Genomic DNA, 25,150 nt, shown 5'->3' with positions numbered 1-25,150 from the left:
TCGAGACCGGTCTCGAGACCAAGACCAAATTCGAGTACCACAACACTGGCACCAATTATAAAATGTGAAGCCATTTTTCCCCAGACAGGTCAGAACCTTCTGAAATAAATAATGGAATCAGAACCTTCTGAGTCAGAAAGTTCTGATTTCAGAAGGTCCATTACAGGCCTTTCTGCAGTCCTGTATTTCTGTTATGAATGACTAGTATTTTATATAAGAAGCAGAGGAGATAAGTTAATCTTTCTGCTGAAAGTGTCACCATCTGACACTTTCAGATGGTGAAAGTGTCAGATTCTTTGACACTTTCAGAAAGAATCTGAAAGTGTCTATGATTTTATTCTGAAATCATAGAATAATTTTCAATTATTCTATGAAAATTATTCATGGAATAATTTTCTATGAAATTATTCATAGAAAATAATTTAGATTTATATTTTAGAATATTAAAGTGGCTCATTTGGTAATAACTTCTGCACCAATGAGTGGTGAAGTTTAAACTTCCGTTAGCTCTCAGGTATTGGGTGTTCACAGATTTAAAAGACAAAAAAACAGTCAGCCAGTAGCTGTGAGAGGAGATGGAAACACATTTACAGAATAAGTTCTGACATAGCAATGCTCCTTTACACTGGTGGGTCTGTGCCTAATGAAAGTCTGACGAATTTCTGAGGTTCAAACATCCAGCTCAGAAGGAAGGAAACACTCTACTTTTCTACACACTAGTCTAATATGTGACTCATGTCATATTGCAACCTTTACATCTTGTTTATTACAGCCATACATAGTGTCAACGTTTGACACTTTGCACAGCCTGGTTGATTTGCTCCAACCAGTAGATTTAAACATGCCTAATTAGCATTTTCTCTTTTTCTCTCTTTTGCAGCATTTAAAGGTTTCAGTTAACAATTGGATGGAAGCATAACTAATGAAGCATACAATCAGTTGATTGCGGTCAACAGCCAGTTTCTCAATGCACCCCTACTATAAATTCTATTTCTAAACCTAGGAATAAAAACACAACAAAATTTTAGCATATTCCCTCCTTTTCACTCTTCTGACAAACTTCCGGTCCTCATAGCAGGTCATAAACACACATCCATCCTGAAGTCACACTTGTAGAAGTGACACACAGTCCAGCATTTGGGTCATAGGCGAAACTGGGAGGAAATGGATTCTTTTGATTTTGAAGCTACTGTTTAAAAAGAAATGCCATAAAGGCAAGGGGTAAGGAAGAGGTTTTTCTGGAAGAAGTTAGTCCTGGAACAACAAAATCACTGGTGGCAGATGGACTTTTAAAATTCACTGAGCTTATTTTTAATTGATTTGGTTTCTGTATGGAGTAAAAACCATTTTACCTCCTAATCTAATTTAAGATCAAGAAGGTTGTGGACTGGTGGCTGAGTCCAAGGTTCTCTGTGGATTTACTGCCACACAATCGCAGGACAACAAAGGTCCTGCTGTACTTTTCTGTTTATAAGCATCCTGTTTTATAATGGGAATGAATCAGGATGACAAGATCTCAACATAATTTTGAATATAATGGTATCACAGCTAACACCGAAACTAAAAACTAATCTAATTGCTTATTAAATCTCTTTCCCTACATTTATAACAGAAAGGCAACAATTGATTATATTGTTTATAAAATAAAAATAATGGGATTCATAATGTATCCTAGTTTAAATTTAGTACAAGACAATTGTTATCTTAGATGTATTTTGCTTGTCTTTATGTTAGAAATTGCTCACTTTCTTTGCATCATTTTCCATAGAAGAAAATGTTAAAATGTATCTATGCTTTTTTCTGGCAGAGGTTTTTTTTGTTTGTTTGTTTGTTTGTTTTTTTAACAGCTCTAAATTTATTTTATTTAACTGGACAGAATGTACAAATTGCTCTTTGGATTGTAAAGGTTGCAGACCTTTACCTTAATGTTCCCAAAACAGGAGACTTCAGAGGTAGTGATTAATGCTACTGTTCTATATTGCTTGGCAAAAATAAAATTAAAGAAAAACATCTGCCCTTGGTTTCCCCCAAAAACATTCTGCATGGGTGGAGGAATGCTGTATTCCTTGACTATTTGTATGTTGAACTGAAATTTTATCTGGTACTTTATGAATCCCACCGTTTGTGATTAACACCACTCTGTAGGTGTTGTACAGATAAAAAAAAAAAAAACTTTAGTGTAGTGAGAGTGCACAACAGACTTATTATTCTTAAGGTTTTCTAAGTTTGTATTTTAAAATGTCATTATTTGTAGTTTATATCTGTAGTAATGGGGTTTTCCTCCTTTTTTCCTTGCAGGTTTGTGAAAAAAGCACCCATGTTCCTTGACCGGAACTTCAAACAACACACAAAAATCAAAAACTACCTGCCTCCATTTGGCATCAAAACTCAAGGTAAAATATTTTTCTCTCTTCCATTCATGTTGATATTCACTGTACTGAAAGCTTCTTACACTTTCACTTTTGTTATAGAATGTTCGATGCTCCTGACTCAAAAACAGCATTGTTTTTTCAGTTTAAATAAGTTTAGTTCTGCCTTCTTTTGTTGACTTGCACATTTAGCAGGAAATGTTTTGCTGTCATGGTTTCAAGCCTTGTCCTAAGATGTGTTAAAAATGAAATGCATTCCTGGTAACCCACCTGTACATTTTTCCATGGTTTTGTGATCATCAGACCATAATGACAGCAGAGTGCTTATACATTCCGTTGATTGGTTTAGTGATGGACTGTTAGAAATGCCAGGTCTTTTTAAAACAAGAAGTTACCTCAATGTCACACGCTCAGTTATTGTTTGACTTTTGGGTCTGTTCCAGTGACTGGCTTCTTTTGGATCTGAACAGAAGTCACAATAAAAAGCACATTTTTTGTCTTGTCAGTAAGTCAGAAAATGTCTTATCAGAGCTTGTATCAACAGAGAGCGATTCAAACATAAAGGCTCTTAATTTGAGCAAGTTTCCACATTCATCACGGCACTGTGAGCTGCTGGCAGAGGGGATGACCCTGAATGCACAGTGGTTTTGAGGAGATGTTTGACTGTTGTCTGGTCAGTGTGGTCTGCCAAAAGCCTCAACACAATGTTGATGACTATGGACACTTTGAAAAGACCTTCTTACAGCTTTTTTCACTCATGCCTTTTTATGGCCACACTGCCAGATTTATGGTGTACGTAACGTTTCAGTTGACACATTCCCCCACCTGAACTGTGGATCTCTGCAACTCCTCCAGAATTACCATCGGCTTAATGTTTGCAGTTGTTCTCAAACAGAGCTCTGTGAAATCTCAGGATATTGTTTAATAATCTAACCCTGCTTGGTCTATCGTGTAAAATTCAAATCAAATACACCAATGCTCGTTGTTAAAGCAGTAAAATGTTACATAATTTAAGAGAAATGGATACTACAAGACATAACTTATCAAAAGGATAAAAGAATAAAAATACTTCAGCTGCAGTATTTTTGATGGATATAGGAAGTGAGAGAAGGGAATATTGAACAGAGCTGTGATTGTGTTTCCATGTTGTTTTTGCGAGTATAGTCATGGCTGCTACTTGATCTAGTCAAGCTAATCTGTGTGTGGAAGCAGGCAGCACACCTAGCTGCAGCTCATAGGCAGCTCTATTTACAAAAGTTGGAAATTGCTAGCTTAGAACTCGACCCATACTGTCCCTCCTGGCATGTTTGTTGATTTGGCCAAATCACAGACTTTGCCTGAATTCATGTCACATGATTTTAAACCACCGTCACAAATGTTATTTCCCCTTAAACCAGAACAAACCTAAAACCCAGTTTTAACTCTAGTTTTTTTTTTGTACATGGTGGTGGGGAATCTTTACCATTGTTGCCAATGATTGGATGTGTACCTTTTCCATAATGCAGTGTTTGATAGCATCATGCTAATCTTACTCATGAAGTATTCTCTTACTCTTCTTGCCTTGTAAACATTTGCTGCAAATCCACAAGTGCACAGCATGCTGCTGGGCTGCTCTCCATCTGTCCTCTTTGCTCATCAGATGGTTTACAATAAAATAAGTTTGGTTTGCCTCCTTGTCTGTGCTGCTAATCAGCAGCATCCTATGGCAATTTTTACTTTAAAATCAACATAATAAAGACAATATTAAGTCACCAGCTGTGTGTTTTTTGACTAACTTTAACACACGCATAAGTTGTTTTGATGTCAGTCATGGTGGAGTGAGGCGCTTTCTGAAGAGCGTGTTGTCACATTGCAAACACTCAGTTGGTGTTGCTATCTATTTTAAATAAACAGTGGGACCCTGTTATCCACTTGAGCTGTAAAATTTAAGCTAGTTACTGACAAACCATGGTGCTTATATTGCAAGTTATCATACCATGAAAATTTCATAGCACCTACTTCTGCTATCATTATCAAGCTTCATTGAGCATAGTCGTTAAGTAGCAGACAGTGTAGGTGTCATCTTGTCTTGTTAACTACTGCCACATCACTTTGGCTCCTTCCGGACACAGTTCTTACATCAGTCGATGTCTAATCTTTTTTCCCCTCAGCAGAGTCCACAGCAGGCTTCCGTTTGTCAGAACTTTTTTAGGCAGTATTTTCAGGATAATTACTTTAGCTGGCAAGTTGCTGTTCTCCAACATCCTAGCTGTAATGCTTTAGCCTGAAGAGATCGTTTTTGCACGTTGATCTTAATACACTGCACCACTTCAGATATCTTGCCAGTAGACACCACCATGGGAACTGAGAAGATAACATTAATCTCTTTCACATGTTTCCAATACTTCCTTGCAGAAGGCACCATGAATGTTACCTTTGTGCTCAGGCGAGTTCTTTGCTGTCACTTGAACACTGAAATACACACATTCTTACACACAGCTATTATGAAAAGAGCACTCCCTGTGTGAGTGTTACACCTGGTTTCTGTTTTCTCCACGGACTGTGATGGCAGTGGCTTTTCCCTTTGAGTTGTACTCATGTGGAGAGATGATACGTGTGGATCTTGAATAGAACGCCACAAAGGATTCCAAATTGAGAACATGGAGTGGTGATGGTGGGCGGGAGTTTATTTTTACTACTTATTGTGCCAAGAGGTATCTTTGCCACACGTTCGACGCAGCCTGAGAACAGATTTTTCTGTTACAGTGATTTAGGTTCATTTTAAAATGTGTCCAATTTTTTAAATTTGTCCTCCTTTGGGAAAGGTTTCGCTTACCAAATATCCAGCATCATGACTTTTTTTATGTTGATAAGCTGTTGTGGTGCAAGGCTTAATTTTTTTTAATTTTAATTAAATTCTTTTAATTTTAATTAATTTTTTTTAATTTCCTATAAAAATCTAAAAGCGTAACCGTTCCATTTTGCAAACAAAATGCTGTATCAATATCACTGTCACATGACCAAGCAGAGGTCACACAACCATCCTGCTCCAGAAACATGACCGACAAGGTGGAGATGAACATGGGTTGTTGATGTCAGTCCAGTCTTGCTTATCAGACCAATACTCATATTGAAAAAATGACTAACATTGGCCAATGCCATGTTAGTGCTCATATGCTGTGCATCCCTAATTGACAGTTCTGTTAAAAATATAGAAAAAAGTATTACAGACTAAAAATTATTCACTGAGGGTAAAGTCAGCAACAAAAATATTACTAGTGTTACCATGTTTAGTATATCACATTTGACCAGTCCTAGTCAAATGATGTTCCAGAAAAATGTATTCAGACACAAAGGAAGTCCTACCTCTGTTCATCTGGAGTATTGATGCTTTTAACGTTCAATCAAGAATGAATTCAGAACATTCCTGATTGTTTTGGAAGTACGTATTAGAGCAATAAGAAATCACTTGCCTTCAGTGCTGGTAAACAATGAATTCTGAAAAGCTAGCAACAAGTTGACAAATATTATTAACCACAGAACGTTTTATCATTGTTGTTATCACAAATAATTATAGTACGCTGGCATAAAAGCCACTTCAAAAGACCTTAAAGGGTTAGTTCAGATTTTGTGATGTGAGGTTCTGTGAAGTCATTATTGGTAATAGTTTCCTTACAGGTAAATAGTAGTGAGTGTCACTCAGCTTGTTGAAAATGTAAACAGTCAGACAAACAGCACCTACGTATTTAGTTGGTTTCAGAAATTTAAAAAAGTCAAACTACAAAATTTCGGTTTTAGTGTGATATAATGTTAGTGGATATGACGAGGTTACGGTTTACCAACAGAAAAAAAAATGTCTTTATTTTCAGCCAAACAGTATTGTTGTTTCTATGTGAAGTTGCCTTGGTTGAGTCTACCATTTGTGTCGGTGCAATTATTATCCACCATTCAATCATCAACCAATGGAACCTTCTTTATATTGTTTAGGACACTCTTTCTAACCCTGTCTGTTATTTAAAGCTTCTAGAGTCCTTCTGTTTTACTGTCGAAGAGTTTTTTTTTGTTTTTTTTTTCCCCAATCTGAGACCAACGTCTGGACCAGCAGCCATTCGTCTTTGACTCCATCTTGAGACATGCTTGTCTGAAATGTTTAGCTCATACATAAAACAATTAGCCTCTTTGTTGTTGTCTGGAGCAGAGTGTGGCCCACTGTGATTTTTCACTCTTAGGCCCGCCTGGATCCAGGTGTGGTCCTCTTCTTTGTGTTGATGCTGCTTGGGGTGATGCTTGACAGCAGACATCGACACCACATCCAAACAGCAAGCTGTGGCTCAGCAGGTTAATCAAGAGGACCTTCGGTTGTGGTGGAGGGGCTGTAATGTCCTACAAACAGCCTTCAGGCTCCTCCCTCTGCCTCTTACAGCCACCTCTATTGTTTGTTTTGGCTCCTCTCTTTAGACTGTGTCATTCAGGGTCATTGAAATGCGCGGTGCAAAAATAATCCATTGTACATTTTTTGAATTTTTTTTTTAAATTTTTGTCTTTTGGGTGGAAGAATAGATTGATTATGAGCAGAAGTTGAATCAGTCGGCCTTCTTTAGTAACTGGAAGTTTATTATGAGTAGCCAGCCTTTACTAATTTTTTTTTAATACTATATTATTTTATATTATCGATTCAATTTTAATACCAGACAGATTATTAGAGTGGGCTTAAGATGTAATTTTCATATGAGGGAGGTATTTCGTTAAGGGAAAAATGCTGTTCAAACCAATTTCCACTCTTTCTTTATATAATTATTTTCATTTGGCCACAATGTAAGGTTTTTGAGCAAAATTTAAGCCTGGTTTTTGACTAGGCCATTTCAAGTCTTACTTTTTTATTATTATTTTGAGTCCTTCAGACCTGTACTTACTGGTTAACTTTGAATCAGTAGTTATGTTTTCATCCAATTGTCACGTCTCAAAAACAGAAAATTAGGATTAAGCACATTTCCATGTTCTGCTTTGGAGCGAATCAACCAGGCTGTGCAAAGCAGGGTTTTGTTAGATGTCGATGTGATGTTTGGCATTGCTGTAAAAAACAGGAAGTAGTAGAAGTGGTTGCAAACCAGCATGGACCATACATCTCAGAAAAATGGTGAGAGGTTTTCAGGAATGCGTTATTCTGTAATGTCAACCACCATTGGCAATGTTACATTATGTCCGGAGAAACAGCTGATCAGTTGTGTGAGGTTAAATGTTTGCTACATCACAACTTATTCAGCAAATGTATTTCTATATCCACTTTAGCAAATCAACGCTATTCCGGAAAAGCCAAAAAACTCCTCAACTGAACGTGAAAACTGTTTTCCGAAACTGAAGAAGTTATTTTGAATTTTGCTGTTTCCATCAACCTTTTTTAGTGCGATTCACACAGAGCCAAGTTGGTGTGGATTGCTTTTTACTTTAATATAATTATCATTATGGGATTTTTAGTCTGGTTGAATTTAAATAGTTTTGAGCTAAAACATTGAAGTGTGCCAGATGACAAACATCTGCATCTTTTCACAGCATCTGTTGAGTTTATCTGTAATGGAATCTGCACTCTGAATTGTTGTGGAAGATGAATTGTAGACTAGACGACCCTAAAAATACAGGCCCTGAAGAATTAAATAACTATCTAATCCTGGAAGCATGACTCCAGCAGAATGTCTTGTTGAACATGACAGCTATGTGTGCTATGGCCAAACATCCTCCTTCCTCAGAGCCTCGCATGGAGACGAGCTCACCATCACAGGCTGAACCTGGAGAATGTTCTTGTTTAAAAGCAGCATTCCTCCCTTTTATAGGGAGGTCTTACATACACACACATTCTAGCCTAAAGCATTCATGTGTGCTTTGTTCAGGTTTATTCCTCTTTAGAATTTCTATACCTTACTGATTGTTGATTGGACCAGTAACAGGATGAATGGAATGAAGTGTCCTCTCCTCTAGTCTTTAGGACCATGTGGTTCGAGATATCGCCATAATTTTGATCCTCCTTGGCATGTTCTCATCTGTTAAAGGAGTCATTTTCACACTTTTTAAACATTTCATCATCTTGATTTTAGAACATCTGCTTATCTTTTATGTTAAACTAAGATGCTCCATGTACTGCACTGAGCAAAAGATTTATTTCTTGTCTCTAAATGTGCAATGCATGAGTTGAGGAGTTAAACACTAATGTAGTTGGTTCATTTATCTCTCAAAGATATGTATTTATATACAAACTGAACTGGATAAAAACATACCTAATGTATTTTTAGCTCATATGTTCTTGTTTGAATTCCTAAAATGTTTCTTTTGCAGTGTAGGAAAGTTCTCCGTGTCTCCATGTCATTGACTTTTTCTGTCCTTGTTTTGCAGAGAGAATAATCGACAACATTTTAACTGAAACAAAAAGTTTTGGACTCGGCGAGGACCTCGACAGGTACTCACTCGTACCCGCATTACCATCATGTGTGGACTTTTCTCTGAGTTACTGACTTCTGCTTCTTTCCTAACAGTCTCAGCTGTAAAAGATGCATCATAGTGGGAAACGGGGGGATCCTGTACAATAAGTCTTTGGGCTCCCGTATAGATGAATATGATGTTGTTGTGAGGTAAGACGAAGCATGTATTAACAAGGGTAGAAAAAAATTAGCACAGTTTTTTTGTTTCCAGTCGCAGTAATCGTCATTTGTCCCTCAACAGCTCTTAAAGTTGGGTTGATGTAACATAAGAGTGCTGGGATTAGTATTTGAAGGATTAAGGAAAAATGCAGAAGTACTGACTGGGAAAGCTAGCTCCAATACTTTGACTGGTCTTGTTAGAGCAACTGCTGAATAAAAATATATTTAAATTAACCATCAGCAAGTGTGACCACTTTTATGAAAGCAGGGGTCTTGCAGACTGGTGATCTGGCTTTAGCTGTGAGTTATCACACCAAAGTGTAAAGAGAAGCAACTAGGGGCAGTTATTACAGATTTCTGGCCGATAACCGATCTTCAAAAAGCATGAACTGCCAGTCCAGGTGTGTTATTTTGTGTGTGTGTGTGTTTTGGGGGTTTTTTTGTCTGTAATGTTGCTAAATATAGCGACAGTATGACAGAGTTGGCAATATCGGGCTGCCTATTGTTAGCCGCACCGATGTAGCCATGACCTGTTGGGTGGGTCTGTCAGTCAGCCCTCTCACTGCAGAGACAGAGGGAACAGGGACTGGCTTTCAGACCTTTGCGGAGGTAGATGAGACCGGTGGAAAAGATCAATTTCACATGTCAGTATCTGCCAATCACCCAAACTTAAGGAATTTGGGGCCAGTTTATTGGTGGACCCCTAGAAACAACTGTTTCTGTCCAGTGATGTGAAAAGACCTAAAAGACCATTTTCAAACGCTAAAGAGTATTCACAACTTGGACAGTTAAGTTTGGACAGTTTACAAAAACCCAAGAGCCTCATGTCACTGTGCAAACCTCAGCCAGCATAGTAAATATTAAAGTGCATTAATATCATTAGAAAACTGAACAAATGTGACTTATTTCAGGGTTCCCGAAAATATTTTTATCAATATAACGTAACATGATGGTTTAGGTTAATTGTTCTTCAGCATCACACAAGTCTAGATGTTTGGATGCAATAAAACATGTTTTTTTTGGAGAGATCTGAGTTAGGTAAAAGAGTTCAATCATGTATTACCAATGGTTAAGCAAAGTGGTGGATGGGTGATCATTTCTGGTTGTTTTACAGTCACCGAGTGAAGCACAGACTCCTCTGTATTCCAAAGCTCTGTCATCAACAGAACAATGCTCCCAAACAGCAGCAAACCACCAATCAAATGGCTTCATTAGCCCCGCCTTCAGTCTTAACGAACTGCATTATTGAACTTTTAAAGAGAGAAACAAATGTCTGTAAACATCAACATAAAGAAACATTTTAAAGAAAAGTAAGCCAATAATTCACCACAACATAAGACTGCCAAAACAGTTTATATTCTTTTTGCATACAGTTTTACTTCCTTGGCTTTTTGCACCCAGCTTCTATTCACTAGATATTTGTGTAATACATTGAGTCCAGCACTTTGTTTCAAAGCACTTTACAAATAAAATTATTATTATTAACTTGTTGAGTTTGCATTTTGCATAACTAGTGACTTTGGAAGAATTTTATGATTTTGGTTTGAAACATGTGAAGAAAGTATGGTAATATTTGTTAATATTGTGCATAAAAATATGGAGTCAAGGAGTATAAAGCTATTGGTTCATGAAAAAAAAGTCCTATGAATGACTGACCTATGTGGTGGTAAGGTCATGTGATTAAAAAAGTTATTTTTCCTCAGTTTTGAGAATTTTGAATTAAGTCAGAATATTTCAGTTTAGCTATACTTTCTCTTTTCACTTGAATGAAGCCTCAACAGCAGGCACAGATTTTTAAACAGCTTTTCTTCTAAATGTGTGATATTCTGTGTAAAACTTAATGAACTGTCATAAATTTAGCACATGCACCAATGAATAGGCTCAGATTTCCTTAGTTCTGGGTGATCGGCCAATACTCAACAATCTTATCCACTGATCTCATCTCCCTCCATAAATGTCTGATAATCAGAGCCACTGTTCCCTTTTGCTCAGACCTGCCCACCAGGTCACTTCTGAAGTATATAAAATAAAATCAGACAGGTCAGACTTTTTACAAAATCGTGACCAGCCAAACTGCAATCGGTGTACCCCTAATTTCTACTGTGGGTATCTGTGATAATGTGAGTTTTTCTGACACCGTCTAACTCAGACTTGGAGTTCTCCTCACATAACGCTCAGAATGTGAGTTTATTAATTCAGTAAGACAGATTGTTGTCTTGGACGTCTTGAGAGTAACATTCAACAGTGTCCAGATTCCCTTACTAGTAAATAGTTGAGCTGTAAATAAAGAGTTAATGCATATTGGACTCACTCATGCTCTGCTTTTGTTGACAGGTTAAATGGAGCCCCAGTAGCTGATTACAAAAGAGATGTAGGGACCAAAACCACATTGAGGATTACCTACCCAGAGGGAGCAATCCAGAAATCTGAACAGTATGAAGGCGACTCACTCTTCGTCTTTTCTGCATTTAAACCAATTGATTTTAAGTGGCTGAAAAACATGGTCTTCAAGGAAAAACTGGTAAGCAGAACGCCATGTTCTTCTTGAACTAAAATGCCAAATGCTGTGCTGCTTTGAATCTTTTTTTGAGCTTAGGAAAAAAACAGATATGTAGACATATATAAAGTAAGTGTGTCCGCAAATCCTTTAAAAAGTCTAAAAAAAAATCTTAAATTAAAAAAGTAAGTTGGCCTTTAATATGTTAATCACAAGTCTTAAAGAACTTTTTAATCTTAATATTTTTTTTCACTCTCTGGACTTTCTTGTCATGCAAAGACTTGAGTCGCACTCAGACATCTTCATTGCGTTTTGTGACCTGAGTCACTTGAGGTTAACTAGTTAGCTAGTTAGTACCCTAGCTAACTAGCTAGGGTACTAATGTACCCTAGCTAGTTAGCTAGCTTTTTTGCATCTGTTATGGGTAAGTGCGAAATTTTTGGCAGTTGGCCAGACGGAGTTTGTACATTTCTGTGGAGATATGGGTCTTGGATTCCATTCATAATGGTCTTATGCTTTAATTGGTTGTGGATATATAAACAAAGAAAACATGACGTCGGTGTTCATAAAACTGTATAAATCTTCAGTTTTCTGGTCCATTTCACCAACCGAGTTCTTTGATTGAAGAGTGTTGAGTGAAGATGAGAATTGATGGCACGGCACTGAAGTGAAATGCTGATGTCCTTCTCTTTATGACTGTGGGGAGCTGGAATGCTTTATAAGCATTAACCCCTCAGTTTAATTCCAAAGACTTTCATGTCACATAACTGAGAGCAAACTGGCTGGATTTTATCACTGTAAATTGTGTTGAGCACAGATATTCTTAGGAGACATTGGGTTCTTTATATTGTGATAAATAATTCTATTTTTTCTTTACCCTTGTGGATTGCTGATGCTCCAGCTCTATTGAGTCAGATCACATTAAGTCCACTCAGCACCCAAGAAAAAAGACTTTACTGAGGAAAAACCTACAACAGCTCCTGTACTGAAGGTTTTCACCAAAAATAAAGCTGTTATGCATTTTATCCTGTTATCTATTCATTACAAGCAATGAATACATGCAAGTTTGCATGTACATTATTGCGTACTTTTCAATTAATTTAATTTTTAGTTGTGATGGTGCAACAAAAAACACAGAAGAGACAAAAACCTACAATCATAAATGTCTATTTCAGTCAGTTACTAGTAAAGTTTCCCACTGCAGACTTACTGCTCAATTAACCACTTTTGCACATTTGGTAGCTTAGAGGAACGGTTGAAATTTAACTACAAGAGGAGTTAAATTTCTCTGACCTGGATTTAATTGACCAGAATTTTTCAAAGTAGGATTGTTCTTTCTAATCAGAAAGCAAAAAGTTGGAAAAGAAATCCACACAGCTGGGACTTTCACAGATAGACCAGCTGATTTCTCTGACTAAAACAAAATGAGAATGAATAAGAAAAAGGAGGTTAGAACCAGAAATTAATAACATTCTTATTGGATGGACATCAAAGAAAAAGCCAGTCTGCATAATAGTGTGACTCTGGATTAAAGGACAGGAGAAAGGCAAAGATAGAGAGGATAATAGCTGGGAAAAAGCAAATAAGTTGAAGGTAAGCGAATTGGTGGAAAATGGCTTACTTGGCTGGCTGATGGCCTCTCCAGCCTTTGATAGGGCCCAGATTTTCTGGCTTGTCAGTGGGAGAGGGCAGTGGAAATGGCTGCTCCGGATAATTGATCTGGCCTCTGGCGTCAGCCTCAATCTCCTTTGAACTGCAGAGGAAGGAAGAATGTCTCTGGTGGGTTAATAATCAGGGGCAGTCTGCAAAAAACAAAAAAAAAGGAAAAAGAAAATCCTTAAGCAAATGTTTTCTCTTTAAGTCAAGATGAAGGTGTCATTCTTGTACAGTTGGAAGTGAATAACCAATTTACCTTTTTGATTTGACTAGAAAAAGGTCTGTTTTGTTTGTCTTGGGACAGACTCAACTATTGCACCACAGTTTATACTTCAAGGTCTGTCATCAGTGTGTGGATGATTCATTATGGTAGAAATTATAATCACCATTAGTCTGATCAGCATTGGAATCAGGATTATTAAAACAATTACTCATTGGGTTATAAAAACAAAGAAAAAATTTAATGGCTGTGACCATAAATTTTTTCCCGATTCCTTTTTGTTGAATCATGTTTTAAAATAGCTCCATTCCCTTAAAATAAATATATCTGTATTTATTAGAAGTACCTTTGAAAAGTGGCTCAGTTTATAATAAATATATACAAGTATTGCATTTCAACCATCTATGAAAACTAAAACACAACTTGACCTTCTGTGATAATTCTGAAGGCATGTTTTGTTGCATTTGCTTTTTTTGTTTTTATTTTTTTTTTGATTTAACTTTCGTTTGTTTCCTTCCTTGCATTTTACTTAGTTCACGTTTTTTGACTTTTTGTTTCTTTTTAACCGCTTTTTTTTTGATATTTGTTTTTTCTGTATAAATACTCGTATAAGTTCCACAACCAGTTTTCCAGTGTTTCAGAAAGCCCGGCTCATTGATGGAACTTCTTTAGAAATGTAAACTGTGGATACTGACATTAGCGTTAGCAAATCAAAATGCTGTGCTGCTGCTTCATGTTTAGCATTGAGATGCTATTTTAGGCTTGAATGGTTTCACTGATATGCTAACTCCTTTTAGCACAACTTCAACACAACAGTAGTCTTTTCCATCGTCCCATCAGTTTGATATTGAAGCAAAAATTAACCCTGATTGGGCCAAGAGAAGTGGCTTTATTGTCCATTGTTGTTCACGTGTGTCAGATTTACCGAAAACTAGTGAATTCAACTCGCCTAGCCAGAACCTTTTTGTTTGTGGAAAGAAAATATAACTAATTCTGTTCAAAAAAATTTAATTGTTACATTTCATCTAATTAATTAATCAAAATTAAGGCATTAAAGTCCTGACTCTTAAAAAATGCATTATGGGAAAAGTAAATTGTCACAATGCCAGTTTTTAGCCAGTTCTAGTTTGGATTTGATCAATCTTAAAAGTCAGCCAAAGTACCAAATCTCTGGGGAGAACATTTTTTGTCTCTCCAGAGACAAAAAATGTTGCATAAAAATAATTATTTTTATGCAATAATCATAAAAATGATTATTGCAGAAGCACTAATCATTTTTCAAGTCAAATAAAAACAGATCAGACCTTCTGTTTACACGTTTTGCAGTAGCATGAACATAACCACCCAGGAATCTGCAACTAAGGCAGAAATGATTGTGTTTCCATGGCGACACAGTGTTTATCTATGGATTTTCGGTCTTGGCAAAAACATGAAAGGTGCTGCTGTATCCTGTCTTCATTGTAGCTGACTTAGAATAATCAAATCAAAGTGCAGTGGAAATATAAAGAGGTAGTTATCTGTCTAAAGGTTTCTTCTGGGAAATGTTCCAATAATAATGACTCGTAAATACTTTATTTACTTTATTTTTGTGCTTCTTTCTTTCATTAAATATTAAACAGGAGGCTGAAGTTTAGGATACAGAGCAGGAAATCCTCATCAAGTCACAAAAAGCTTCTCTCCTTGTTTTTCCATTATGTAGATCCTGAGGGGAAACACAGTGTCCGTGTGGACAGTTGTCCATCTCTAATCGGTGTAGTTGGAAGTTTTTCTTTGTGTAACCTGTACATTTACAGTTGGAAGGGATGCTAAAACTTCTTCACTTGTTTTACAATGGAGAGGATTTCCTATTTTACTGGTTCGAGCCAATATTAATATTTCCATCTGTGGAAGCTTTGGGTTGCAAAGTCGTGCTGTCTGAAGTGACTCAGGCAGCCACTGGGACTTGACTTTTCTGCACTGTTATGGCTTTTTACATGCCTGGAGTGCAGGGTTGGAAGTCTGAGCTGAGTCCAGTTAAGAGGGACAATTTCCCAATCTGCCATTTAGTGTTCTGTATACTCTGCCAAACAAACATATGTAAGCTCCCACCAGCTCTTTCATTCACAAACCTGCAAACTGGGGGAGAAAATTTTCAGGATGAGTCCCGGTTTGGATCCGATCAGCATCCAGCTCTGTTGTGGACTGCGTACATAATCAGTGGTGTGGCATCTAAAGGCTTCCTGAATCCCTCATTACCGCGGCACTCAGTAATCATTCTACGACTCAGCTTCGTCACTCCTCCAAAGTCTAACCCGACGTTTGCAACAGCCTGCCTGATTGTGCCATTGGATGCTGTTTACACATGTCCTCAAACACCATCTCCACACTCGTTGATACTGAAACTTTTTTTTTTCTCAGTGTCTTAATTTCAGTTTTGTTTTTTTTTGTTTTTGCCTTGAATTCTCACAGGCAGTTAATGCACTTGCAACCACAGCTGTTTGTATATGCGGGGTTATTCTTAAACAGAACCAGCGAAGGATATACAGCTGGTTGTAAACACGGAGTTTGAAGGTGGAGGGTCAGTGTTCTCTCCCTGCTGTTTGTTTACAGGAGCTTTCCCTGCTCACTCCGGGGCCGAAAGATGAATGATGGATGCAGACAATTTGAAGAAGAGAGCACTTCTCCTTTAATAGAAATAAAGGCAGGGGTTCCTCCTCAGAGGTAGCTAAATGTTATAAAAGGACCAGGATTGTAAAAACATTTCCTTGGCAGTGTTGTAAAGAGAGTTTAGAAGAAATTACTGAAAAGTTGAACAAAGCATCACAAATTTCTTGATGAACTTTTGTTTTCTTAAATATTACAGTCATAAACCTCTGGTGTACTATCCAGATTTTTAAAATTAATAATCCTGACATTTCTGATCCAAAATGTTGACTATAAGTCTTGTCACCGAGACGCAGTGTAGGTGACTAGACAGATCTTTTTAAGAATAAACATCTGGTAAGCATCTCCAAAAAACATGGATACATGCAGTCGTAAATATTTACATACTTGTAAACAAAATTTTTAGCACAAAACAGCTGACTAACCACTTTTAAAAATAAAACTCTTGGCATTTGTAGTGAGCTTAAATTTCACAAGGTACACCAGGTACAGTTCGTGCTGATGGTTTTAGGATCAACATTTTACACATCATGATGGAGTTGCACCAGACAGTCTAACTGGATTGTGTGCTTTGCAGAAATAACAAAACCATTGGGCTACTCCCACAATTTGTCATTTTGACTTTTACATCATTGACATGTGTCATAATTCTGCACCAGAATAGGCAGATAAATCTGGACATAAACAATTGATTAAAATTGTAGGTACGAAATATCGAAAGAAGTTTTGGCTGTGTGTGTAACTTATTAGAGAACAATTATAGCCATTTTTACCAATAAAGGGAGATCATTTTTAGACAGGAGATTTTCCTAGTATTCAATTTCTTCAGTTGTACTGAGTTCCTTTAATTGGGTTCAGAGGTATGGTGTGAATTAAGTTTTTGTTAAGGTTTGAGTTAGGGATATACTTGTAAAGGTCCAGGTTATGGAAAATGTCTGGGTTAAGGCAGCAGCTAAAAACAATGGAAGTTAATACAAAATCTTTGAGCCAATAAAAAGCACAAAGATTTTTTTATGTGTGAATCTTGTCTTACTCCAGCTGGCTTTCTGGATGAAGTTGAAACATTGATGCAGTGTTCAACACACACACCTTGGCTGACATGATGCCCATTTGTGCTCTTCTTGGTTAAAATTTCTAATAAAATGAGGGAAAAAAAGGATAAAATGTTATAATCATAAAGTCTTACAGGGAAATTTAAAGACAAATGTAAATGTTTACTTGTATATGAAATAGAAATTTTGTTTTTAAATTTGGATATTTTTGTCATGTACCAAGCACGAATGAGCGGTAAATTTTTTTTCTCTTAAAATGTTTTTTTCAAATTTTAAATTGAAAACCATATGTTCTGTTTCATGATATAGTTGAAGTGACGTTAACATCTTTTTTGTATTGTAATATAAAACATTTTTTTGTTTAATTACAACAGTGGCCATATAACCAAAATATGGGCAGCTTACAACGGTTAAACGACCACGCAACAAAAAAGATTTGAGCCACAAATGGGAATTGATTTTTACTCATTTCCCAGAAAGCCATGCTGCACACAGAGGTCCTCAGGGTAACAATGTTGTGAAGTGTTTGCTGTGTTTTTACGCTCGCTGTCATGGGAGTGGGTTTCACACACCGGATAACCCAGAGAGAGGCAGGAACTGGGAAAGCACTGTGACCTCTGTGGAGTCAGAGGTCATGGTATGTGTCAAAAGACACTAGAGACAAATTGGTGAGTGTTTCAGATTCCAGGCGAACAAAAGACCAAAGATACTTGGAATTTCATCGCTCTTGATTTCACCAACTGTAATCCCTCCTGCTGTGCACCTGACCTTTTAACACCTTTCTGTTTGCCCTTTCAAATGATCTCTCTGTAATGATTTCTCTTCAGTAGAGCTCGTATGTGATGAAAAACTGCACCTTGTAAATCCAAATGCTCTCTGCGTACTCACCCCTAAAGACCTCCAGACAACCTTAATTGGGATTGTTCTAAGTTCTTTGCTGCTGTTTTGGTTTTTAAATTGCTTCAAGTCGGCCTTCCGGAATTCAGTCCTCCTCATTTAAGTCATCCACTTCATAAAAAGCCAACACAACCACATCCTCACCCAGTTGTTTACAGGATTGAAGAACCCAGTTAGAGCCAAACAGTTTGATAGTTGTCTAGGATGTGAGCACATCTGCCTCTCCAGATGTATTATCTAATTATTGTGGACAATTTTCAAAATTAGGCCATAACTTTAAAAGCGAACACATACCGTGCCTGGTTTGAAGATGGTTAAGCTCCCCTCCTCGAAGTCTGTTTACAGAGTAAGGCTTTAAAACCACCTGTAGGAACCAGCATATGTGAAGGAAAGCCTCCCTCCCTTATCTACAGTGTTTCAGCCCCGTTCATGGCTGCTGTAATTTTCCCTCAGCCCCAGAGGAGCCATATATTGAGCTATCTGTTTCATTTGACACGGAGGAACATTTTTGTTAAAACGGGAGTCGGGTTTCATTGGCTTGCGCCACAAAGAAATTTAAGCCGCAGTGAAACCTAACTACGTTTTAAGCTGTAAAAGCAAGGCTAGAAATTGTACAGTTTACTTATTTAGACATTTTACGTCTGTTTTGGAAAGCATGTATTTAATTTTATGCGACAGGAAAAGGATGCAAGGGATAATGGGCATGCCCAGCCTAATTTAGGAACTTCACCAACGTTGTAACTTTTGACATTTTCTTTTACATTTTTTTTCCCCCTCGTCACTCTTCCATTCAGGCTGGATCACTGTTTCCTTTGGTTTGGTTGCTGGTTTCGCTTCTCCTTGTAGGATTTTTACCTCACCCAAACTATTGTCTCCACTAATCCTTTGCTTTAAAGTCTTTATTTGATGGTTTCTGAAGCTTTGATTGTCCTCTAGCTTTGAGATTGCATGGCAGGTACGCTTGGCCTTTACAAAGCTACAGCTCTTGATGACAACACTGCTATAGAGGAACTCGAGTGTTATTAGATACAGTTTGGCAAACACAGTAATGACATGCTCACAGGTTTCTGGCTTATACAAACTATCTTTATTTGTGTAACTTTTCCTCTTTGAAGACTCCACCAATGTTAATGGATCCTATGACTGTCACCGTTAAATGAAAATGAATAAGGATAATTAAAAGGACCCATCTTTAGATATCGCAAAACTTGTAAACAGCTTTATCCTGTAAATCCTCCGGCAATCCCTTTATTTCCAATAATTTTGCACGGATAACAGTGAGCCTTTTCAAACCTGCTAAGAGAGCTTCAGTGCTCCTGAACAGAACATAAATTCCACTTGGTGAACATTTTATGGTATAGTTAATTCATTTTACTGTAGCAAGTGGTTTATTTGTTTATGTTAGACTGTGCCATTGTTGGCATCATTGGATGACTGCATTTGACCAATGCTCACATTTTCTCACCTTCCTCAAAAAGTAGCCTATGATTTGTCAAAAGGGATTTTTAGCAAAACACCACCTCTTTGTTGCCAAAAGACAATTTTAGGCACAAAAAAAAAAAAAGACTTATTAGGAAAGTGACAATTTGAAGTTCCGTAATGCCGCGCTCATGGTGTGCAGCATGCTTTAATTACAGCAATGCAACTAATCAAGCTAGCGATGCTAACGAATCACCTTACTTGAGATTGTTTGTTGCCTTTTTTGGTATATGCTTTCACACAGATAGGAGTGTTAATGTGGAATCCAGCCTTTCCTTTCTAGATGAGTCAATCTCCTTGAATTAATTTGCTGAACTGAAGCTGTAAACCTTGGGATTCATTATTTGTTCATACAAAGATGTTTTCTTTGTTCTAAATTCTTGACTTGTAGTTGTCAAGCTGGAGAGCTAAATGTTCTTACAATCTTTCTACAGATGACACTCATTAAATCTAGGTTTAACGTTCTAAGCAGAAAACTATGTTGGTGTCACATTCTTGTGGGTAATAAAACCTCAATGTGGGTTTATCCTCATGGCTTTCTTTTCAATTTAATCAGGAATAAATGCATCACATCACACACCTTGGTGATATACAGATATGGAAAAAACATTAGGATATCCTATAAGTCGTTATTTTTCTAAAGTATTTTAACAATTGATTACTAGAATAAAGCTATACAAACTGACAGGTATATGTGAAATCGAAAGGAAATCTGCAATAGAATAAATGTGAGGCTCTATGTTGTAGGTTTCGACCCAGAGATGGAAGTACAGCGATAACTCATCAAACTAGCGATGCTTAAGTATCACCTTAATTCAGAAAAGGTTAAAGTTGATTGCTCCTTGGCCTGGCGAATTTGGCACTTTTACCAAGTGCCTAAGATTCCCATCCCTCATTGGCACTTGGCATTTTAAAGAAATCCCTCATATAGAACATGCATCAGTGGAGAGGCTAGGACTCTACCCAGATACCCCTACTCCCCTTCTCGTGTTTTCTCCACTCCTTTATCCAACATTTTTTATCACTTAAGAGAATTCACCAAACTCTCTCCATTTCCTCTAAATTGTCTGCCATGTTTCTTTACTCTAAAGTCTCATATGGTATTGGAGGGCTTTAGAGGGAGTTTCCGTCTGGAATCTGAGTGCTGCTGAGTGGAATCAGTGTGTGTGGTGTGTTGCTCCTGTTGTCTGGCCAGACACCGCACACTGTACGACCAAAACCATTTTACCTGAGATTTATCGTCATGTATCATTTGTCAGGTTATGAAAATGAACTAGTCATTAGAAATGACAGGGACATTTACTACCTGTAATAGTTTTTAGTCATATTTTCATATACAATGGAGGCATGTTATATCAATTAATAGAAATATTGAGCATAATGTGATTCTAAATTAACTTTAATTCATGCAATTTGTCACATTCAGCTCAATTTTCTGAGCTGAATTTTCATTGTCATATGTAGAGCAATATTTTGATTTTTCTTTGTTTGTTTTTTAGCTAGTAGAACACAGAGGAAGACGGAAGTCTAGAAGTGACAGGGCAAAAAAATGGATGCAGGTGAGGAAGTTGCCAGGTGATCTGAGATGAGGCCATAAAATGATTGTCATGTCAGGAGAGTTCACATGTTTCCACTTCGTTGTGTAATCCAATAGTTAAATGTTCTTAAATGCAGTTATTCACTCACTGGTAGTGTACTGTTATGTTTTGGTTATTAGCTTGTTTTCTACTTTATATGAAATTCAATAATTACATTTTCTTTTGTTCAGAGTGCAAAGATAGTGATGAAGATGAAAAAAGGGAGAAAGTACAAGATTGTCAAAAATAAGGTGAGGAATAGAAGAGTGATGAGGTAAAAACACACTGTTGCCTGTGCGTGTGGAGTTATTGAGATCATAGGAGATTGTCAGTGTTCATTCAACCAGTGTCAGATCAACTGAGTACAAAAAAAGATCCTTTCAGAGTACGACATGTTTAACTGACTGGAATTATCAGTGGTAAGTCATACATATGTCACAGATAAAAAATAAACAGGTAAGACTTGAAGAAAATGGGTAAATTAAACTATTCTTCTGCAAACAGTTGCATGAAACGACCAATAGGTGGCAGTATGTGCGCCAACCGGTTTATTGACTATTGCTCCTGCAGTGTCTGTCACCATAGAGATTCTGTAGCATCGATTTGAGAACACGGCTGATCATTTATCAACAGAAACGTCCTGAGTCAGTGGTCAATATGTACTGTAAATGTGCTAAAATTGTCCAGTCATTTTAAATTTTGTTGGGGGGATCTTGTATTGTAACTTAGGCTACATTCACACTGCAGGCTTTAATGCTCAATTCTGATTGTTTTTGTTTTTTTTTTGTTTGTTTTGTTTATTTTTTTATTATTTTTTTGTGAATTCTGAGTTGGAAAAATAAAGAAACTTGTCAAAAAAAAGAAATGCTCAGTGTTTGCATAAGTAAACACGGATGCTAACGGAGGGGAGGAGCTTATCTTAGGTTTTTAAAGTTGTCCAACACATTAACAACTTAATCCTCATTATGGTTCGCCATGTTTGTTTTTCTTCCCACTTGCACATATATCAGGATGCAGAATAGTAAACATTTGTCGCGTTTCAGTGATATTCAGGTTGGATGAATCCATCCTGGCCGTACAGACTCAGGTCACATTTGAAAAGTTTGTATATGTATTAGATTTAAAACACATGTCCAAGTGGCTTGGGTCACATAAAAATCTGATCTGTGTTGTTCAGACTGTCATGAAAAGAGCAAAAGAAAATCATATTTGGGTCACTTTCAGGCTGAAGTGGAAACGCAGCCTTGGAATGCATTTGAGTGTAATGTGTATTTCATGTTAAAGGGGAGTTTTGTGATGAATGGTCACTATTTTTTTGACCTGACAACTGGCATTACTAGAAGGCAGAGTGTAGTAATTAAAGTGTTTATATATTTTTTCTAATGCAATGTTGTTTGAAAAAATGTGTATTTTGTGGCCATGAACGATCTGTGGCTACCATCCAGTAGCTTGCCACCATCAGAATGTGATTGATTGATTCACTGAATGTAGTGTGAAGCACTTTGGGTTCCTCTGGACTTGATAAAGCATTATGCAAGTACAAACCATTTACGATTTTATACTCAGCTGAGTTTGTTTTCACCACCCAAAAGTGTTGCAGCTACTGCAAGGGCATTGAATTCTGGCACCAATCGAGCTCAAATGGTGTTTTGACTGCAATCAACCTTCCATCTGGTGTTTTTACTTCCCTCGGTAGTGCAGATGTCTCTTTATACCTGAACACAGCAGTTCCATTAACACAGTACAGAGTCGTCTGTCGGTAGCAAAAACAGAGGAGCCTTGGTCACAATTTTAAATTGTCTCTTGTAGGGCTGAGCTGACTGCAGTTTTCTGGTTGATCGCTGATCACCGATCTTTAAAAATCCTGACCTGCCAATGCCAATATTGGACAATACCATTTTTTTTTTGTCTGAAATGTCACTAAAAATGGCAAGAAAGTTGCCGAGTTGGTAACAGTGAGATGACTGTTGTTAACTGCAACAGTGCATGGGTGGTTCAATCAGTCAAAACCTCTCTTTCAGCAGAGCAGAAGAGGACAGTGGGTGATTTTTAGACCTTTGCTGAAGTAGATGAAAACAGTGAATAAGATCGGCTTCTCATGTAAGTATAGGCCAATCACCAATCTCCCAAAATTAAGGAAATCTGCACCAATACATCAGCTGGCCAATAAATCTGTGCACCCCTAATCTCTTATGTAAAAGAAGCAAATAACGTATTTTCCAGACTATAAGGCACACCTAAAAACCTTAAATTTTCTCAAAAATCAGCAGTGCGCCTTATAATCCGGTGCACCTTATGTGTGCACTGAATTCCAAAATCTGTCCCTGACAGAGACGTAAAGTGTACAGTACGTATGCTGGCAGCGATAAACCAATCAGAGAATTGTTGTCCGAGTTCTGCAGCATACACCTCCGGTAAAAACCGGATAGGTTTTTCCATGCATCACCATTGCGACTCCATGCACGCCCATCTCTCTGCTACTATGAAAAAGGAAGTGAAGCAAACTGATTTGGAGTTTGTCGTCGTTCCGGGAGGATTAACAAAAGAACTCCGACTGCCGGACATTGGTGTAAACATGCCGTTCAAAAAGAAGTTGCGAGCGGCGTGGTAGCGATGGATGACGGACTGTGAACACACGTTTACCAAGACGGGGAGGCAGCGCCAGGCGAGTTACGCCACCATGTGTGAATGTATTGTGGATGTCTGGGCTAATGTATCTGCCTTAACTGTAGTCCAAGCTTTCGCGAAAGCCGGCATCGTTGCTGAACAGCCACCTGGCAACGAGACTGACTTTGACAATGATGAGAGGGAACCTGGCATGTTTGATGGCGAAATTGCCCGGCTGCCCAATTCAGACACAGAAGAGGATAAAAAATAACATGAGTGTATTGTTACGAATAAAGTTCAACTAAACTTACTGTTTTGTTTCTGTTACCTTTTTTTTTTTGTTGTTGTTGTTGTTGTTGACCGTATGTTTTAGCATGTGTCTTATAATCCGGTGCGCCTTATAGTCTGGAAAATACGGTACTCATAGTATGTTCTGCTGACTTTAACAAATTAATAAAGCAGTGGTATGTTTTCATCTATAAATGTTCTGTTGCCTTGCTGACAAGAAATTTGCTGTGACTGCACTTGTTTTTCACATAACCCATATGTAATTAAATTTTATATAACATACCTAATAGAATGATCAAACAACAAAATACAACAATGGTACTGTAGTTTGAAATATGGATGGACAGTCTTGAAAGACCATTTTTTTAAGAGGGAACAGAAGGAAGAAGACATTTGGGCCCCAATGTTTCAAGACCCTAAAAACACCCGGTGGCAGGGGAGAGGGTACATTTCCCCTCCAAAACTACGTTTACTTCACCTTAATCTTGTGTCTTTATTTAAGAATTAACAACCTGCACCTTTTTCCCCAAAACATTTCTCATAACACTACTTTTATTTTAGATTTTTTTATACAATCTCCCTCCCTGCTAACAACACTGAATCATTCTATTCTAAATGTTCCCATCATTCTGAAAACCACCTGTACCTTCGCTTTTAAGTCTTCAAAAAGATTTCCGCCCTGTGATATTTGTCTGTGTACGTTGGGTCATTACTCTGTAGAGCTTACGGGTGTGTGTTGTCATGAGTTTCTCTCCTTCCTAGAATAAAGGGAAAAAAAAGCAGCATCACTCTCTTTACTCAGTGCACACAGACATTTAAGTAGTGCAGCTAAAGAGATTCCTGGCAAACACAAGCTGTGTTGACAGGAGAGATGAGCTGCTGTTCCTGTTGCAGCTCGCAAAAGGCTCAGAGCTGGGCGCACATTCAAAGTGAAGCCACAAAGTCAGCAGACTTGTTGCTACTGCCTGTGTTAACCACCATACACACACACGCACACACACACACACACACACACTTTCTCTCTTTTCAGGAGACGTACAGTGTTGTATCAAAGGTGGCACGGTGGGTGCTCGGTTGTTTAAACAGGTGATTCCCATTTATATGTACTCACTTTATTAGCTTTTTGCCTTTAGGAATCCACATCATCAGGAAAGACGATCACATAGAACCGGATTGTTCCCAGCTCCTTTCCCTGGACTGCAACAGATTTGACAACTGAACTTACGTTTGATTTAAAAAGAATTAAAAAATCATTAA

At 37.6% G+C, this 25,150-nt stretch overlaps 1 protein-coding gene across 4 annotated transcripts in view; it reads left to right on the top strand.

Moving 5' to 3' along the window:
* The window catches only part of st3gal3b (ST3 beta-galactoside alpha-2,3-sialyltransferase 3b), a 45,423-nt gene that overhangs the window by 9,727 nt on the left and 10,546 nt on the right, over positions 1-25,150 (top strand). For 3 of the 4 annotated variants that reach the window (XM_016680037.1, XM_007568773.2, XM_016680039.1), the window contains 6 exons: positions 2,299-2,393; positions 8,733-8,796; positions 8,873-8,968; positions 11,312-11,498; positions 20,921-20,980; positions 21,190-21,249. In XM_016680037.1, coding sequence (XP_016535523.1) covers positions 2,299-2,393; positions 8,733-8,796; positions 8,873-8,968; positions 11,312-11,498; positions 20,921-20,980; positions 21,190-21,249 — 562 coding nt within the window. The remainder of the gene's footprint in view (positions 1-2,298; positions 2,394-8,732; positions 8,797-8,872; positions 8,969-11,311; positions 11,499-20,920; positions 20,981-21,189; positions 21,250-25,150) is intronic. The other variant, XM_016680038.1, reaches the window with a different exon arrangement.

The sequence above is a fragment of the Poecilia formosa genome, unplaced genomic scaffold (genome assembly GCF_000485575.1).
Source record: "Poecilia formosa unplaced genomic scaffold, Poecilia_formosa-5.1.2 Scaffold230, whole genome shotgun sequence".
NCBI lineage: Eukaryota > Metazoa > Chordata > Actinopteri > Cyprinodontiformes > Poeciliidae > Poecilia > Poecilia formosa.
Note: the sequence above shows the minus strand (reverse complement) of the source record. Positions and strands in the feature narration are given on the sequence as shown.